The following is a 19,766-nucleotide window of genomic DNA, read 5'->3' on the forward strand; positions in this document are numbered from 1 at the left end:
GTATCTGGTAAAAACCCTTCCGAACAGCCTTTAACTCCTTAAGTATTCAGCCTGGAACCACTTTATTTATTATTATTTTCTGCACTTCATTTTATTTCTTTTTTTTTGGGGTAACAAATACACTCGAGAGGACTTGAATTGAATGTTGAAGCCATTTAATTTAGCTACCGTTTCACTTTGCACTTAATTTTTTTTAATTGTCAATTAAAGTTTTAGTGTTATTATATAGTTTTGATGTGTTAATATTAAAAATAAAAATATATCATTTTCTTTTACTATATTTTTAAATAAATTTTTATATGTCTTAGAGACTTTGTTTTGATGATACAATATATTTTTAAAATATTTTGTAAATTATATTTTACTTAAAAAATATTAAATTATATTATTTATATACTTTTAAATAGTTTTTATATAGTTATGAAAAAAAATATTTAATGTATTTTTAATTAAAAATTATTTTTTACTGCATTGAGAAATACATGCCTTAAACACAGGGACAAAATTGAGCCATTAAGAATGACCTAGTGTCATAGTCACATAATTTCAAAATCCAGGGACTGATATGAAACAATATCTAAACTTTCAATATCTAACTCGTAGTTATTCCAAATGAAAAAAATCCATATTTATAATTGAAGCTCCATCCTTTTTCCTAGAAATAGAAGGTTAAATTATTACAGAGCCAGCCAAGAGCAGGAAATACCTCCCAAAGCCAAATACAACATTCTTTCATTTTCGACTACGTTCTCCGTCCTTGTCCGTCTCCCTCTCTGTATTAACAACAGTAACAAACCGATCATCCTTTTCACTACCTCCTAAACCGGCGATTCGTCCCGATATTTCGGTCTCGCCAATGTGCTATCCGCATCCATCCTTCGCCGATTCATAGGAACACCTCCATGTCCGCGTTCCCCTTCGCCCTTATTCAACCGTCAATCATCCGAACGAGACGTCGTTTTCTTCTTTCGAATTGAAAAGCACAAAATCTGACCAGCTATTTCGAGTTTGTTATCATCTACTGTTCGTGAATTTTTTTGAATCTGTTTTGGTAAATTATCTGCTTTTGTTAATTTCTTTAATATTCAACTTAGTTAGGGTTTTTATTGTTGTATTTTGTGAAAATGATGAGATATCAGTGTTCACCGTGTTGGATCTGGCATTTGCTTCTTTTTATCTGTTTGGTTGCTGAGAAAATGCTGCACACTTCTCTTTCTCTATCGATCTTTTGTTTCTTAAATTATTTTTAGGACGGCTGTTTCTAAATGAAGTAGAAAAAATTGTTAATAGATTTTCTATAATAAAAAACCAGCAATTAGGTTGCGATGTCCTTTGGAGTAGAACTTTCTTAGAAAAGATTACTTGTATTGGTTATGTTTCAACAGCTAATAAAAGTCAAATTATGCATTCGGAGAGCATTCAACTTTGACTTTTTACACACTATTCCTTAGAAACTAAGAAATATTAATTAAAAAGTGCAATATATTTATATCTCAACTTAATTATATATTATTGTTTTTGTAACTTTTATTGGGTATCTGAAGGAGACTAGTTGAACATTGTATTTATGGGTTATGAAATAATGAGAATATTTCATTTTGACTGTGTTGGAGAAGATGTTTGACTGATTTTGTCATTTCATTTTATTGAATTTTATATGTTTTAGAGACTGAATCATCAAGAGCCAAAAGAAAAATGAAGGGCCTTGTTGGGATGAGCTGGTTGTAAAACTGCAGTTGAAGTGCAAGGATTAAGATGGGGATTTTTGATGGGTTGCCTGTTCCTCCTGACAAAGCAGTGAGTCATGTATTTGTTTATTTTGGGGTGTTTTTGTAGAAGTTTAATGCAATATTTATTTTATAATGTGCATCGACAACTGTTGTTTAGCCAGAGTTTTGTTTTGCGCAGTAGATTTCAGATTTTAATTCAACATCTTGACTAGAATTATTAGATTGGAAGTTGACAGTGTTATTTTGGCATGAAATTGCCATGTGATTATAAATTTACATGATAAGAGCCTATGATGAATCATAAATATGTGTGTTGCCACAATATGTATATCTTTCTTGCAGTAGTAGATGGTGCTGCATCTTGCAAAAACAATTTATGGGTTGTCAAGCATCTTTAAGTGTTAATGTGGAAAGATAGTGTATTTAATTTCATGATGGTCTTTCTATGATAGATTTCATGTCAAGTAACAGCAACTTCATATCAAATTGTTAATCATGTAATCATATAGATCATTCAGCAATGTCATGTAGTTTATTGTCTTCCTTTTTATTATCCTGTTGTTGTTTTTCTCATTCCCCTGGTTTGCTCCTTTGGTACAAAACAGTATTTAAGAGAAGAGCTTTCAAGAATAGATGAGAGTTGGGCTGCTGCACGTTTTGACTCGTTGCCTCATGTTGTCCATATTTTAACCTCAAAAGATCGCGAAGCCGAAGCCCTAGTTTTGAAGGAGCAAAGTGATGTTGTTGAGGATGTCGTCGATGAAGTTGTGCAATCTTATCATATTGGCTTCAATAAAGCAATTCAAAATTATTCTCAGGTTCCTTAAATATTTTTCTATATGCTGATCTAAACATGCCTATTTCTAATTTTTATCAATTTTCTTGCTTCTGTGTATCCAAGATAGCGAAAGATAGATTATTTTCCTTTCTTTTTTCTTCCTTTTTTATTTTTTTTTCAAATTCCTTAGATCAGTTTCATATAAAATATCAATGTTTCCCACTCATAATTCAGATTGTAGAATGTTATGATTTGAAAGACAAGGATCATACTATAAAATATCAATGTTGTCCCCTTCTAATGCAAATTGTTCTTTGAAAGTTAGGGATCATACTCAGAAATTGCAACAATTTTTTAATGGTATTATTCTAAAAACACCACATAATTAAGTATACACTATTTTACAGATTGGAGCCATGTTGATTACCAAGGATTATTTTTTGCAACCCTGATGTAAACTAAAAGAATACAATAGAAGTCTGCTAAAAATCAACTTCCTGTCACTTATTTTCAGATTGGATGTAGATGTAAAATCTATAGAGTGTGTAGTTTGTGTTACCTTCTGACTACATATGATACAATTTGACTGCATTGATTTGCCAGAATCTCGAGTTCATTCCCAAACAATTTTATTTCACTTTGGGTTCTAGTATAAACCTCCTAAGCTCCCTCCCGACCATGGTTCATTATTCAACTGTATGTTTTAGGTAAATTTGTGCTTTATTTAGTAAATTTTTGTTGATTTCAGTAGATGTTTAAATAAAATTTATATCAGTAGCTTTCTCACTGTTGAAGCTGTTGATTTTCAAAGTTTATCATAAAAAATAACAATTCTCTAGCCAAACATGTTTCCAGACTTGTTTCCCACAGATGAAGATTGTGATCCAGCTGCCCCTTGTTATAATGGCCTCTCAGTTGCTTTAGATTACATATTTTTATATGTTTTTACCTATTTCCATATCAAGAAATTCCTAACTTCATTCACTTTTTTCTTCTAAATTGTTGCTTGTATTATTCCTAAAATTTCCCTTTTATGATGTAAAAGCCTGATCAAATGCTTCTTCATAAAAAAAAGTGATAAATGATTGGTTGATAAGGAATTGAGGGTGATCGTCCATAGGAGGAGTGAGTGAAATTGTATGCTAGATTGTGATGATTTCATCACAAGTTCTGTGGGACTAGATTTACCCATAAACTCATAAATGATTATCATATATCTCACTTCTCTGGAATTTGACAAAAAAGAGCTGGTGCCTATTCGTGATTATCATTTTTTAAAATTTTTCTTCCAGATCTTGCGGTTATTCAGTGAATCTGCTGAAAGTATCACTGCATTAAAGATTGATTTGGCTGAAGCAAAGAAACGTCTTGGTAACCGGAATAAGCAATTGCATCAGTTGTGGTATCGGTCTGTTACACTACGACACATAATCTCTCTTTTAGATCAGATTGAAGGCATTGCTAAGGTTGGTCTAAATTTGCCAGCAGATTTTGTAAATGATTTGCATAATGAAAGGATTTGCTCTACTACCACGCTACAATTCATTAGCATAACAGTGTTCATGGCAGAACTATTTCCATGTCACATATTTTGATGTTCTACAACCAATCTACTGCTGCTTTTTTTTGGCTTAGGTTCCGGCTCGTATTGAGAAACTCATTGCTGAAAAGCAATTTTATGCAGCAGTTCAATTGCATGCTCACTCCTCATTGATGCTTGAGCGAGAAAGTCTTCAAACGGTGGGTTGTCAAACTTCCTGTAATTAGCTCATGAGAATGGTCCTTGTCCTTTATTGTTTGTTTGGTTTAAATTAAAGTTCTGTTTTATCTCATATTGCTTCCAATTCCTAGATTTGATGGTGGTGACTTAGGACATCATAGGTTGTTGGTGATTATGTACTGGCTCTACACTGCTTATTATGGATGCCCAACAAATGTTTTTTTTATCACACATCATTCTTGCTATAATTGTCAAAATCTAGCTTTGAGATTTGTTTGACTTGTAATACAATACTTTTGGAGGTGTGGAAGCAATATCCTTTCTATGAAGGTCAAATTTCGCTTAACACTGGTTCAGGATTTCAACATGGGGTTTTTGTACATGTTTTTTTTTTTTTTTTTGCTGACTTGACCCTAATATGTCATGTAATTGGTATTTTGGGAACTTCGAATTTACTATGATTATTGTCTCGCAGGTTGGTGCTCTTCAAGATGTGCGATCTGAGCTGACAAAGCTGCGAGGAGTTGTCTTCTATAAAATTTTGGAGGATTTGCATGCACATCTTTACAACAAGGGAGAACATGGGTAAATAGAATTTTGATGGCATTTTGTGTGTTATTTTTATTTGCCTTTTGTTTGCCAATTTATAACCTCTCCTATATTGCGTGTGGAGAGTGATGCTTGTTCTTGCTTATATCACATAGATCATGTGTTTTATACTAGGAGCTTCTCTTTTGTAATGTTAAAGAAAAGTGATGACATTTTTAAGAAAGCTTTTCTCTCTGTTGTGATTCTTAAGTTTGCTGGAACTGTTGATCTTTTGAATGTTAATGCAAGCTATAATTTGAGACCTTTTTTTTCTGCAATTGAATTTCCTTATATTAGTTTGATTATTTCTGCAGCTCAGTTGCCTCAAGCATGCATGAGAGATATGATGAATTGCCAACTACTGTAGCTGTTACTTTTACTATGAGCAATTCACAATCTCTATCTCGAAGAACGAAGTTGATGAAAGGTGACAATCATAGCTTTGCTGATGGACCATACAGGCCAAGCTCTATTGACGGAAGGTAAGAATAACTATCTTCATAATTCAGTGCTATTCTCCCTTTGCTTTGTACCTCCCCTGCTCATTAATTCTCTCTTACTCTTGACATTCCATTTTTCATGTCTATGAAATGATTCCTAAGTTTAGAAATAGATTGTTTGTGTTTGTTTCTCCTTTGAACAATCATATGCTTTCCTGATCTCGTAAATGCTCACTCACATCATCAAGTCAAATTATTTTGACCCCATATGCTTTTCGCTGTTCTAGTTAAGTTTTCAAGTTTTCAATTGGTTACTTTTAGATTGAGCAATTCACTTTGTTTCCTACTTATTAATTGTCACTTATGAAGTCAATATCCTTAAGGAAAAATTTTCCAGTTCATTTCAGCTATTTCCATTCCATCACTTTGGGGGGTGTTTTCAAATTGGTTTCATATTTTCAATAGAAGTGCAAATTGTGAAGATTTTCAAGATTCAGCATTCATGGATATGTATAAGATTTTTTTTAAGTGTTTATTTTGTAGTGATCAGCTGTTAATGTTATTATTTTCTGATCATTCATGTCTATCTTCCATCACAGTTCATTTGATGGTCCTGATGAGGATCTTGATATATCTGATGAGGCAACACCTGATGGGCACATTGGATCAATGAGAGCAAATGGTGGCAATGGGAACATGAAGGACATTAAAATTGTTTCTCATCAAATACCAAGTTGGCTTTCAAATTCTACTCCAGATGAATTTATTGTAAGAACATTATACTTAAAAACCACACTCGTGTTGAATTTGTGGTGGTTTTTTTCATTTTCTCTGGGATGAAGTGCTGGTTTTTACATTTGCATGCAGGAAATTATTAAAAAGAGTGACGCTCCACTTCATGTGAAGTATTTGCAGACCATGGTTGAGTGCCTCTGCATGCTGGGCAAAGTTGCAGCTGCTGGTGCCATATTATGGTTGGTTATCTGGCTGTTGCACTTCATGTATTATGTTCCACTGAAGGGGGGAAAAATCCAATTTCTGTGGTCTTCATATCTGCAACTATACTAAATTAGTAATGATCACCCATGTGAATGGCATGGATTTGTTATGCTATTTATTTTATTTTCCTCCTTTCCCCTTTAATGATGGGATCTGTATTTGAACAACATTTATCAAGGGAAGTTCCATCTCTTGTTCAGTTTTCTTGTATACATTATTGGCATGGTTATGTTCCTTGTCTCGTTATACAAAACCAAAAGAAGCATTGTCTTATTGAATGTTTAAGTCATCTTACAAATCTATTCATGCTCATATAGAACAATTTAGTGCTTGGAGAGAGTATATGACATTCTTTGCCCTTTTTTTTTCTTAACAGCCAAAGGTTGCGTCCTACAATTCATGACATCATCGCTTCCAAGATAAAAGCTTATTCAGAACTTGTCAACTCTTCAAGGTCTAGCAATGACCAAACTGCCCTAACCAGAGGTCTTCATTCTGTGAAAGGACAACTAGAACGCTACCAGTTGTCAAAACAGAAGCGTCAGAATGGGATGTCATTGTCACGGACACTATTGGCAGTAAGCCCTGTCTCACCAGTGATGGCTCCCACAGGGAAAGCACAGGCTGCTGCAAAAGAGCTTCTTGATTCAATTCTGGACATTCTTGTTCAAATATTTGGTAGGCTACTGGCGCCATCTTTATTAACATGATTTGAAAAAATACATTTACCCTTGACACCTTTGTTGGTCTAGAGAATCATGTCATTGTTGGAGAGCTTCTGGAAGTAAAAACTGCTCAGAACGGTGACATGAACACACCAAGGTCGTTGACAGCAGATGCAAATTGGAGCCCAGATTCTGAAGCATCTCAAGTTACTGGAGGTTACAGTATTGGCCTTTCCTTGACAGTTTTACAGGTACTTGATGAATGAAGTCAGTGCATTTGAATGTTTGTTTTCTGGTAGTAAACCTTTGCTCATTTTTATTTATTGTTTTCCTTATACAATTGTGTGAAAGAGTGAATGCCAACAACTCATATGTGAAATTCTGCGAGCTACTCCTGAAGCTGCATCTGCAGATGCTTCTGTACAAACTGCTAGACTGGCGAGCAAGGTCCCTTCCAAGGGAAAAAAGTGGGTAACATTAATTCTTACAGTGTTCCTTGCTTCTTTATGGTACATTTTATTTTGGGTCTATAAGGGGGTTTCTTTTGGTCACTTTCAACCAGTCAGAAAAGCTCCTTTTTTGTAATTTTCTAGTTCTTGTGTCATGTAATCATGTTTCATTCTCTTTGAATGAAATATTGTTCTTTTCTTTTCTTTTCTTTTATATATATATATATAAAAAAAATGAAGAGTTTTGTTTTATCAGAAAGATTGTATAGTAATGCCCTGCCAATTCTAATGTGTAACAGGGATGGGTCAGAAGAAGGGCTCGCCTTTGCTTTTCGCTTCACAGATGCAACTATATCTATTCCTAACCAAGGTAGCTGGTATTCATTCTTTTGTAATGCTGTTGTTTCTGCTTTGTTGCAATCTTGAATGGTTTGAAATTAGGCCTGTTGAAAATTTATTAGAATTTACTGAAACCATGCTTTAGATGACAATCTTATAGTTGTAGGGATTCTCCTCTCATCTTGATTTAGAAGAAAACAGTTACTGGTGACTTCATATTTTTTGCCTCAATGATGCAATGGCCGCATCCCCAATTATGCTTCAGTTTTCATCTGTGTTAACTTTTTTTCAATCATTTTCTTTGTTGTTAGATTTGTTTTTCATAGGCTATGGCTCCTGTCTGATTAATCCATAAGTTTCATGGTTCCCCATGTTATCAATTATTCAGGTGTTGATCTCATTCGTCAAGGATGGAACAGGAAGGGTCCAAATGTGTTACAAGAAGGCTATGGCTCTGCTGCTGTCTTGCCTGAGCAAGGCATATATCTAGCAGCATCTGTATACCGTCCTGTTCTTCAGGTTAGTGACTGACATTGACCCAGATTGTCAAACTTGAAGCATATTACGTGTTCAAGGCTTATCTTGTTGGGCTTGTCTGAAGTGATTTTTTTCTGCAGTTTACAGATAAGGTTGCTTCAATGCTGCCAAAAAAGTATTCCCAGCTTGGGTAAGCTTGAAAAGCACTGTGCTTCTTGTTGGGTGGCGTGCATATGCAATCAAATGTCCCATTGCATGATCCACACTATGCATATTTGAGTGTAGATATTGGGCCAAGAATTTTCTTTAGATTTTTCTGTGTTCCAACTTCCTTTTTTATTCATCACTTGTCTGAATTCAAACACTGCACTAAATGACAGTATTGTGCCAAAGTCAAATAGTGGAGGCAGGGAAGATGCCTGACCACCTTCCAACCAAAATTTTACTCTGTATAGTTTGTCCAAATTCTCATTCCATAATCAACTACAGAACAGAATCACTGTATTTGGTACCATTTCTGTTAAGGGGCAGAGGGGTTGTTGGCATTCAAATTAGCCAAAGTGAGCTAACGTGACCCGAGTATGGTCTCGTTACATCTTTTACCTAGGTAGTTCAATTTTTTTTTTACATTTGCTTAGAGGTGATCACAATGAGTGTGCATCTGTGGTGTTTATTTATTTTGAACCTTGAAGAGATGGAACTTTTCATGCTGCTTGCACTCCTGGTTGTTTAGAGCTTGACCATAGTATATTAAGCTCAATCAAATGTTTGATTTTGAAGATTGCTGCACAGTTATTTTATGTGTTTCTTGTTATTTGTTTTTTTTTGTCTATAAGAGACTCAAGATTGCTGCACAGTTATTTTATGTGTTGTTATTTGTGTTTTTTTGTCTATAAGAGACTCTGGGGATCCTGATGTGATTTTTGTACTCTTTGCTTAAAAAACTGCAGGAATGATGGATTGCTAGCTTTTGTGGAGAACTTTGTGAAAGATCATTTTTTACCAACGATGTTTGTGGATTACCGGAAGGGAGTACAGCAGGCTATATCAAGCAAGTTCTTCTATATGCTCCAAAATTTAGTTTCACTGTGTTGATTGTTTAATAATGCATGATATACGTTTTCATAAATTAATTGAGTTCATCATACACTTGTTAATATTCCCTTGAGTAGTTTCTCTTGTTCAAGTTAACATACCATCAGCAGACATATTGTTTGAAGATGCAACAGTGTCAGTAGATTGTAAGACAATAGGTTGAGTGCTGAAATCACATGGACAATTGGAAGAACTTTAATTTTTACTAGCATTTTGAAAAAAATAAAAATAAAATAAACTGTTCCTCCCAATAAGAGCTTCAAATCGCTTATGGAGGTCTCCTCTCTCTAAAGCAAACAAACAAGGGGGGGCACCGATTTCAAGGGTTTCCCTTGTCGAGTCAGCTTTCGAGGCCTTTTCCAAGGAAAATCCTGAATTGGATCCCAAATTTTTATTTTTTTATGCTCAAGGACATGGAATACAAATAAGCTACATGATAATCTAAGTACCTTGACCAATTTTAATGATGCTGAGAGAAATTGTTGTTAGAATCTACTGCACATGCATTCTCAATAAGAGATTGTTGAAACTCATTTGCTGTGATGTTGAACGCTCTTTTTTATTGTTTATACTGTTTAAAATCTAATTCTGGAAGTACTATCACAGGTCCAGCTGCATTTCGTCCAAGGGCCCATACTGTTGCTCCATATACACCATCAATTGAGAAAGGTCGACCTGTCTTGCAGGGACTTTTGGCTATTGATTTCTTGGCAAAAGAGGCAAGCATATCTTATCTTTCCATTTTGCCATTCCTTGAATAAGTGCAATTTTTGTTGGGTTTGAGAAGATCTTGGCTGTGATGCTTTTATATGTTATGGAATGCTTTTTGAAGTTTCCTGTCAGTTAGTTTTAGTCTGATGTGTTGGATTTTGTGATGTCTAACGAACACTTATCCTTTACTCCAGGTGCTTGGTTGGGCTCAAGCAATGCCCAAATTTGCTGGTGACCTTGTAAAGTTCGTGCAAACTTTCCTCGAGCGAACATATGAAAGATGTCGGACATCATATATGGAGGCATTTTCCCCTTTTCTTTTCCTATTAACCATAAGAATCATTAGTGCTGTTTGCTTAATCTGTCTTTTACAATAACATCTAATTTTATGTTTCTCAAAAGCATTAAGTTCTTGCTTTGTTGTTACTGTTCCTGAACATTGAAAAGAAATGATTTCTGCATGTGCCTATAAGCCTATTTTTGTATTGTGTAGTCACCATGTAGCATCCATCAGCTAAATTTGGTGGTAATCTTTCAGGCAGTTCTTGAGAAGCAGAGTTATATGCTGATCGGAAGGCATGATATTGAGAAATTGATGCGATTTGACCCATCAAATGCATATTTACCAAATTCAGTTGGTGAATCAAACATGGTAAACAGTGCTTCAGATGCTGAATCTTTAGAGATTGAATCAGAATTGAATGAATTATTATTCAATCTGCGACCTATCAAACAGGTATGTGTAATTATTTCAGCTAGTTGTATTTTTTATTACAGGGATTTATTTTTGTCCCTTTTGTTGTCACAAAGTATTGCTCTCTCTTAGGGGTGGGGATGTGGCAGGGGCGGGTAAGATTACTAGAATTCTGTTGTACTTAAATGGTTGAGGTGCTTGTTTTGGAGACAGTTCCTTCATTGCTGACTGGTAGAGTGGACATTGTAATTGAACTTTATTGAGTCTTGTTGATGAGTTTATCTTCCCTGCTTTGGACTCTCTCTAAAATTTGTATCACAGATGCAAATTGATTTTCTTTTCCTTTCATGTCTCATTTGCAGGAAAATCTAATTCATGATGATAACAAGCTTATTTTGCTGGCTTCCCTTAGTGATTCGCTTGAGTATGTTGCAGACTCAATTGAAAGGCAAGTTCATCTTATTAGAGCAATAAATGTGTGCTTTAGTATTCTTTTTGTTTGTTGCATGAATAAGCAATAGGAGGAAATGAGGAAGTCAATTAAGAAACATCAAACTTCTATTGTCCAGAACTAGCCCTTTGTTCTTGGCTTGATGACACCATGATGCTTTCCTTTTCTGCAATTCATTATCTGAGCTGCTATAGTATGCTTGGTGGCTATATACAAGTTCTGTATTGAAGTATTAGGTGCCTTGTACATTAAGGGTGAAACTTTGTTGGAACTTATGGTCATCAGGACATGAATACCTATTTGGAATAGACATGAAGATAAGGGTGTTCTATTGGTTGTGAACTTTCAATCGGTGCCAACCATTTTGTGGCATATCCTGGGCCTCAAAAATAAATGACAACTAAAATCCCATGGAATACTCGTTGATTGACTATGTCCTCATGTTTGCGCTCTATGGGATCAGGCTGTGTGAACCTTCCAACTAGCAAGGGTCTGACTAGCCCCTATCGAAGGCAGTTGAATGTTTGGAGAACCCTTCTCACAGCTCATTATCTTTCCTATTTAGAGGATGATAATTGCTAATCTATGAGCTTTACTCTTGATTTACCCCTTCAAGACACTTGGTAAACACTGTTGTTACCTCTTATCTCCATATATTTTGGGTGTGCCGCTTGCTATGGTAGTATTTAATTTAATACTTTAGTTTATTTTTGCCACCGATAAAGTGCAACCCTAGAAGAGACTAGTTCACATCTTCTATCTTCTCTGGATCAATTTTTTTATGCAATTCTGATAAATAGAAAATACCAGGCTTTAATTTATGTGAGATTTTATTTAATTTATAGGCTTGGGAAAATAACCTCACAATCACCAAATCAAGTAGCAGATAAGGGCAAGACACTAGCATCATTTGCTGATGATTATAGAAAATTGGCTATTGACTGCCTAAAGGTTTTGCGTGTAGAGATGCAGTTGGAGACAATATTCCATATGCAGGTTTGAGAAACGTGTATTACAAGAATTTAATCCCTAAATTAGAAGTGATATCTTTCAAATTAACTCTTCTGAGGGAATACCTTCAAACAGGAAATGACCAGCAGGGTGTACTTGGAGGACCAGGATGCAGAAGAGCCAGATGACTTTATTATTTCACTCACTGCACAGGTCAGTGTCAATGATGTATGGTTGGCATATTGGTGTTAAACAGTAGATGTCCATTTCAATCTTCTCCTACAGCTTGTGCGGATAATTTTTTTAGATGGAACATTGTTGCATGGAGCATATTTTGGAGAATTTTACCTATCTTGCTCAGTGTCTTTTAATGCTATTGTCATCAAATTTTATATCATTTCTTCAGTTGTCCTGTATGTTCTTGGAGTCAAATGTTACATCTCTTTCCCTTACTGTAGATAACACGTAGAGATGAGGAAATGGCACCCTTTGTTGCGAGAGCGAAGCAGAATTACATATTTGGTGGAATTTGTAGCGTTGCAGCAAGTGCATCTATCAAGGTTTGAATCTCTACTCTTGAAAATTTGGCTGACTTTGATGTTGTTTCTCTTCTTTTTTTCCTTGCCCTTTAAAGTGCTAGGTACCTGTTATCTTCCATTTCCACGCTACTAATTGGAAACACAATGTCTTATCAGGCTCTGGCTGACATGAAGTCCATTAACCTTTTTGGAGTTCAACAAATATGCCGAAATTCAATTGCGCTGGAACAGGTAAACCTTAATACATAATAATTTTGTAATTTCTGGAATCTGGCATCCTTCTATTAACCTGATGATATATATACCAAGAATTGACTACTAATAGTTGAAACGCACCTTGCCATTAGATTGTATGAAAAAAATGTGGTATAATTATTTTTATTGGCATTTTACAGGCCATTGCAGCTATTCCGTCAATTGATAGTGAAGCTGTACAGCAGAGATTAGATCATGTCCGAACATATTATGAACTGCTAAACATGCCATATGAGGCAAGTCAATGGAAACATTGTTTATTCTTGTTAATAAATCTCTATACAGCCATACTAAGATCGCTGCCATCTCCTGAATTTTCAGGCCTTGCTTGCTTTCATCACAGAACATGAGGGCTTGTTTACAGCTGCAGAGTCGGTTTCTATGACCCTTTTTCTCTTGTGTCACTGGCAAGAACTTATTTAAAATTAATCAAATAAAACATTACATTGATTTTGCAGGTACATCAACCTTTTAAAGGTCAACGTCTCAGGGAGAGAAACCCCCCCAGATGCACAAGATCGAGTATTGCACATTTTATCTCATTAACTCTTTCATTGGTGGGAGGAGGACTATTTTGTTGTGTGAAAATCCAAGGGGTTCATTATTAATGTTGCTTCACAAATGTATAGAACCGATAATTTACTTGTTTCAAGTTTGTGGATACGGCCAGATGCAGAAAGCCAGTTTCATGGATATCACCTTCCAAGTATGCAGACAGCCACTTTGTGTTGAATTTTTGGGGTATATTGTAGAGGTAAGGGGCTTGTCAATGCTTTTGTTATTGTAGCGTCTTGTGTAGTCATATTATTTTTGTGTCTGTCTTTCCTTGGGATTGAGGGAAAAGGACCAGGGATGATCCGGGAAAGAGATTTTTCCATTGTACAAGGACGCTATGTCGCTTGATTTTGACAAAATTCAGATTGTTGGCCATTCTGGTTTTACCTCAGCTTGAAAAGATGGGTTCGATTTTAGAGTCTTCTTTGCCAGGTTGCGGATATCTTCTCTGTTGGATTCAACTGAGATTCGAACTAGTTCTCTCACCCCTCCACAACAAATAAATTCCCTGACATTGTCGTCTGCAAGAGGTAGTGGATAATTTGTTAGTCATTAGATATCTGGAAGATAAAGATACATATGGAACTGCAGATTAGAGCAGAGATGCAGCTATGGCAATGACTTTCTCCAGATGCTTTTGCAAGTATTAAAGTTCTTGATTTTGGTTGATCTATATATATATAAACCTTCCTCTTCTTTTTAGCACAGAGACATGAAATGGAGACACTAGCTCCTATATTGTCTCATTAAAATTCAATATAAGGTCCAACCACCACCTCTAGTGTTGACAATTTCCCAGTTTTTTCCTTCTTCTTCCAAACAGTCAAGCACTTGCTTCCAGATTTTCACTAGTAGTTTCAGAACTCAAATTATTCAATGAAAATGCTTGGTTCCATGGGCAGTTTACCATTATGTGCCAAATGACAGGGTAAGCTCAACATGGCGTCGTGTTGGAGCTGAAGTCGTGTTAGAATTGACAACCAACCATTCTGTGCCAAATGACAGTAATCTCAACTGGTAAAGGTGTAACTGGAATGATTCAACTTTTTTGTTCTTTATCATGATTTTGTTTTTTTAGTCGAGCTCAAAAAAATATGTAGTCTAGTCTAGAACCGAATTTTCATGTGATAATTATTCCAGTTTGATATTTACTGTTCTTACACCTATAAAATGATATTTACTCGAAACAAGACACTCACAATTAACTTGAGTTCATTAAGAAAGAGGGAACCAAAGCAGCCGCAGTCTAGAATTCAAAATCATCATGGCAAGTCCATGTGAACTTACGAAGTTTGTTACAAGGTGAGTCATCATTGGATGATAGATGCACAAGAACAGTATCTGTTGGATAACACAAGTATAAATAGATGTCAAACATGTTTATATGTGTACTCACACTTGCCACCAAAAAAAGAAAAAAGAAAAGAAAAGAAAAGGCTAAGGCCAGCAAGCTATAAATTGATCGTGGAAGAGGGGCACACCTGGCTACTTGTTAAGCTAAGCTCTAGCTGAGAAATTTTGTCACATGTTAAATCATTACAACCTTTTTTGGGACTCCAATTCATTTGCGATGTCTTGCATCTCCAACTCTAGACGAATATTTTCCTGCTGTAGAAACTGGATGCCAATAGAAGATATTAGCTAGGAAATTATAAGATACATTGAAATGAACACTTAGATACAGTAGCAATCACTGCATAAACGGTACATAAGCTGGTTGATCATATCAAGAGGAACTAAACCCACCCTACGCATTACTTCAGAAACAAAAATGATACACAGTCACGGGAGAGACAACTATCTCGGACCTTGTGACTATATTCTTTTCTGCTTCAGAAAAAGAAACTTGACATTGTTTAAGCTGTTTCTCCAAGTCTCATTTTTCACTCTCTCTCAATTTTTTTTTCCCTTTCTATTTCTGCAGCGAGATGGTCCACTTGAGTCAGAAGCTTCCGACATAAACTTCCATAGTCTAATTCTTATGTTTACTATTTTCATTGCCTGCAAAAGAATAAGATATTATTCACAAGAGAATTCTAGAATACTCAATTTGATTCTTTATAGGACTCACCCGTTGCCCAAACATGATTGTGCTAGTGATCTCTGCATGTCGTCGTCCAGATGGCCCAATCGTTATTATCAATGAAGTCTTTGCAGAGCTTGTTTAATTGAAAGTGATTATGAATTTCCATAAGAAATTTATCATTTTTTTTTTTTTTAAAAAAAAAAGAATCCTAGCAAAATATGGTAGGTGCACTGGAGCATCAGTACGAATTCAAAAAAAAAAAAAAAAAAACAGGAACGATGTGTCACAACACATAAAGGAAAATTCTAAAATAAATTTCAGAAATAAGTTCTCCTTAGGTAAGGAAAGAATATAGCAAGGCAATGCTCAGCCTCTTTCTACTAATATTTGACCTGGGAAAACGTTATAACATCATGTGTTGATATGTCAAAATAAGGGAAACTAGAAACTGTTGCTGTAATCTCGTTAATTTGGAAGGAGAACAGAGGGATTAGGCGAAAAGGAGCAGAAAGTAAAGACTGTTGGGGCTAACCTCCATATGGATCGCGCAACAATCTGGTTAACATAGAATCCCTTGTGGGTATATGTGGGGACTGTTTTCTGCCAGTGCATTTATACATATGCCAAGGGAAGTAAGAGAAAGATTGATAAACTTAGCCTCTTCGAGCAAGTGACCTTCACTGCCTACACAACAAATATACAGGACAAGGCTTGTGTGCTTGACAGAAATTCCTTTGAAGGCCCTGCCAAACAAAACAGAAGTACAGATATCAGCTCTGGCTTGTATAATATCACCCACATACCAGATTTGTCTAATCTTTCAGATCCAACAAGATCCACAATCAGCAACTTGCTTTTCCGTACTCTAGGTAACCCAACTATATTACTTCACATCTTTCTCTTGAGAACCGATTTCATCTCCTGCCTTTTGATTTATGGATCTCCGTGCATGAACCTGTAAGACCAAAAAGGTTCGGATGCTAAAAATTCAGATTATCACTACTGGTCAAGAAACACCATGAATCCTCTGCAAACTTGAAATTATATGAACAAGAAAATCTCGTGTCCAACAAAATACTCACCATTAGAATTGCATGACTTCGGGAAGATTCAGTATTGTGCTTTGTATTAGCAGCATGACGGTTTGCCTCGCCAATTTGAAGCAGTTCTGAAAAATGATTGAGATCTTGAACCTTAACTACTGAGACATCAGGCAATGATACTTCCCCAGTCCTTGCATCCTCATTAATAGGGATACTAGTCTTTTCTGGTGCAAGCAAGTCTTGTATGGATTCCATATACAACTGGAGCAGCAACATGAAGTGAGAATCTAAAACAGAAAACATCCATCTTAAAACTAGCATGAATATCTTCACACAGAAATTGTTTGATAATAAAGTAAGAGCGGGAAAAATCGCCTTTTTTAGTTATAATAATCAATTAAAAGAGTCATTTTCATTGCAGACAATCAAATGATACACAGTGGTCCCATCCAGGGAGGGGCCACGCCATTGCAGTACTTCTTCAATTGAATTAAAAACACCGGTTTCCTCATGCTACCGTCGCACAATCACAAACTAAAATATAACAACACATGAAAAGGTGCCCCATATACTCATTTCTTCATTTCACATGAATTGGCAGGTATCGTACTAGCAAGTACATCCTCAAGAGCTCTGACTATAATACCACGCTCCGCCGCATCATCTTTGCCCAGATTCCCAACCGTATAAGTTTTTCCGGTACCTGTTTGACCTTAAGCCATAACAGTCCCGTTATAACCGCTCAAGACACTCTGCAAAAAAGTATATAAAAAATTTCCAGTCTATGATCAGCATATTGCATCCAAACCATACAATCACTTCGATTTCTTTCATAACCAATTATGAGCAAACATAAATATATTAATCATATATTCAATCGCACGTTACATTCTAATAAATATGAATTAGTTACCTCAACAACAACAGGCTTCACAACAGCTTCGTAAACGCGCTTTTGAGAAGCAGTTTCAGTAAAAACCTTGTCGAATCTATAAGATTCAGAACTCCAATTTTTTTTCTTCAATTTCAACCTCTTGAACTGCATATCAAGAAACAAGCACACGCATGAATTTTAATTTACAAAAAATATAAGTGTGAATAAATAAAATAAAAACATTTTTAATCATAGACTTTTCAGCACATAAAACAAACAGGGAAAAAAAAAACCTCAGGTAATAATTCCACACAATCATTGAAATCGCCATCTAAAATGAGTTATTCTGCATTCCTTCGCCGTAATCTTGCAGCTACTCTCACTCTTCCATTGTCTGTCATTAACACAATAAATAAAAATAATTAAATGTTTTAGAATTCAAAAAAAAAAAAAACACCTCTCCGGTTTTTGAATTTTTTTTCCTTCCAAAATAACAAGAAAGCAGAGAGAGAGCGTTGTCGAAGTCGAGAGAGTGAGAGCGGGAATAAGTAGGAGTAACAGGGAGTCGAGAAGGAGGAGGAGGAGCCTTAGAGCGAACAGAATGATTGCCGTTACTATAATTTTGTCGTGAATCTCCATTTCTCGAATTCGAAGAGAAAGATGAAGAAGATCCATGGAGAGGAGTAATTTGACTTTGTTGCTGTTGCCTCTCTACTCTGCATGACACTCTCACTGTTGAATTGCGAGCCATTGTTGGAATTTCAAAGCCAAAGCGTAACCATTTTTTCAATTAAAAAAAAAAAGTGAAGGAGACCGTTTTCTTCATTTTTGGAAATTTGTTTCTTCTTTTCTTTTCCTTTCTAGAGAGAGATAAAAGTTCGAGGCCAGCGAGATGGGAGTGGGGGGACGTAGCGTGTGTTTTGTGTGTGATATGGTTCTTTCCCGCGCGTTGAGGTGGTGTTATGGACGACATGACGTTGGTGTCAGTGTTGTTTAGTAAAGGTAGGTTACTACGTTGGTTGTTAGGCTAGGTTAGGTGTTGCCGTTTTGGGATTTGTGGACCCAATGAAAGAGCTAAAATTAGCCCTGGGACGTGGAGAGGAGAGATTGGAAGTGTGTTTTTAGTGATGTAGTGTGTTTTTTTTTTTTTTCTAGAAAGGATATATTAAAATATTTTTCTAGTGTATTGTTTTTTTTTTTTCTTTCTAGAAAGGATATATTAAAATATTTTTGTAATATTAATATATTTAAATTATTAAAAAATACTAAAAACATATTAATTTTTTTTCCCATGTAAAACACACTAAAAAAACACAGAGAGAGACTCACTTAAATAGAATTTCAATTTTTTGTGATTGTGACTGCCCTGTTCATTAATGGAGTTTTGGTTTGTGTTGCCCAATGAATGCTGCGTCAATTATCTGCAATCTTTTTGTGAAAATGTGGATATATGGGAGTTTTTTTTTTTTAATGTACCAGGTTCTCCAAAATCATGGCTTCTTTGGGGTGTTCTAGTCTTATTTATTTTTGTATTTTAAAAATATTTTTAAAAAAGTTAAAAAAAATTATTTTTTTATTTATTTTAAATTAATATATTTTTAACATTTTTAAATTATTTTAAAGTATTAATATTAAAAATAATTTAAAAAATAAAATATATTATTAATATATATATATATATATATATAATTATTTAAAAAATAGCAACAGAAACAAAACTACGTGGAACTGCTACGAGATTACAATATTATCATGATGATATTAAAATCTCATCATCATATAATTAATGTCAGTTCTTTATAATTAATGTTACTACTTCCTAGTACTTCGCTAGCTACAAGCCTACAAACCCACAGCCACGGGCCTGTTCTCCTTTGCCATGTTCTGAGCATCTGGACATTCCTAGGCATCCGAGCTTTCAAGAAAGTGCCGCCCCTATTACGAATGTACACCATCGTTTATTCAAGTTGATCACTTCAAGAGAATTATCGCTGTTACTAAAATTTACAAATGTTGAATACTTTTCTTAGTAGTAATAAATTCCTCTTATAAAATGAAGACCATATTTCCAGATATATCATGTTACTAGAGGTTATATTTTTTTAATATTTGAGAGTTTATATCAGTAATATTTGGTTATTTCTTCGAAATATAAAAAACAAAGATATTAAAAATAGAAAGAACATATCTCCTTTCACCTTTCATTTTGATAAATAAAAACTTACCCTCAACTTATTATAAAGAACGTCAAGAACTTTAACAAAGACAGCTATATCAAAGTAACTCATACGAACTTATTTGTAGGTAATTACGCATTGTTTTATTTAATGTGTTTTCCTTATCCTGATTGCAGTGCATTTATCTCGCATTGTCATCATATAATTATT

The 19,766-nt window shown here is 35.1% G+C and overlaps 1 protein-coding gene and 1 pseudogene across 4 annotated transcripts; one reads left to right on the top strand and one right to left on the bottom strand.

Annotated features, from left to right (window-relative positions):
• Nucleotides 1-636: 636 nt before the first annotated feature.
• Nucleotides 637-13,614, top strand: LOC105130727 (exocyst complex component SEC8-like). 4 transcript variants are annotated; one of them, XM_011033378.1, is made up of 27 exons: nt 637-1,051; nt 1,667-1,797; nt 2,336-2,548; nt 3,801-3,974; nt 4,144-4,248; nt 4,704-4,813; nt 5,131-5,298; nt 5,856-6,024; nt 6,124-6,230; nt 6,632-6,933; nt 7,008-7,171; nt 7,272-7,387; nt 7,669-7,742; nt 8,097-8,227; nt 8,326-8,375; nt 9,136-9,236; nt 9,887-9,999; nt 10,186-10,293; nt 10,530-10,727; nt 11,048-11,133; nt 11,982-12,132; nt 12,223-12,300; nt 12,546-12,647; nt 12,783-12,857; nt 13,022-13,117; nt 13,203-13,252; nt 13,340-13,614. In XM_011033378.1, the coding sequence occupies exons 2-27, from the start codon at nt 1,756-1,758 to the stop codon at nt 13,425-13,427; spliced, it is 3,171 nt and encodes a 1,056-aa protein (XP_011031680.1). In that variant the 5' UTR covers nt 637-1,051; nt 1,667-1,755; the 3' UTR covers nt 13,428-13,614. The 4 variants fall into 4 exon arrangements, with proteins under 4 accessions (XP_011031680.1, XP_011031679.1, XP_011031678.1 ...); XM_011033377.1 differs by having other exon boundaries at nt 637-1,023; XM_011033376.1 differs by having other exon boundaries at nt 637-1,006.
• A 48-nt stretch (nt 13,615-13,662) lies between these two features.
• Nucleotides 13,663-18,503, bottom strand: LOC105130726 (armadillo repeat-containing kinesin-like protein 1; annotated as a pseudogene).
• Between the last annotated feature and the right edge of the window lie 1,263 nt (nt 18,504-19,766).

This window comes from Populus euphratica, unplaced genomic scaffold (assembly GCF_000495115.2).
Source record: "Populus euphratica unplaced genomic scaffold, PopEup_1.0 scaffold29.1, whole genome shotgun sequence".
Lineage (NCBI taxonomy): Eukaryota > Viridiplantae > Streptophyta > Magnoliopsida > Malpighiales > Salicaceae > Populus > Populus euphratica.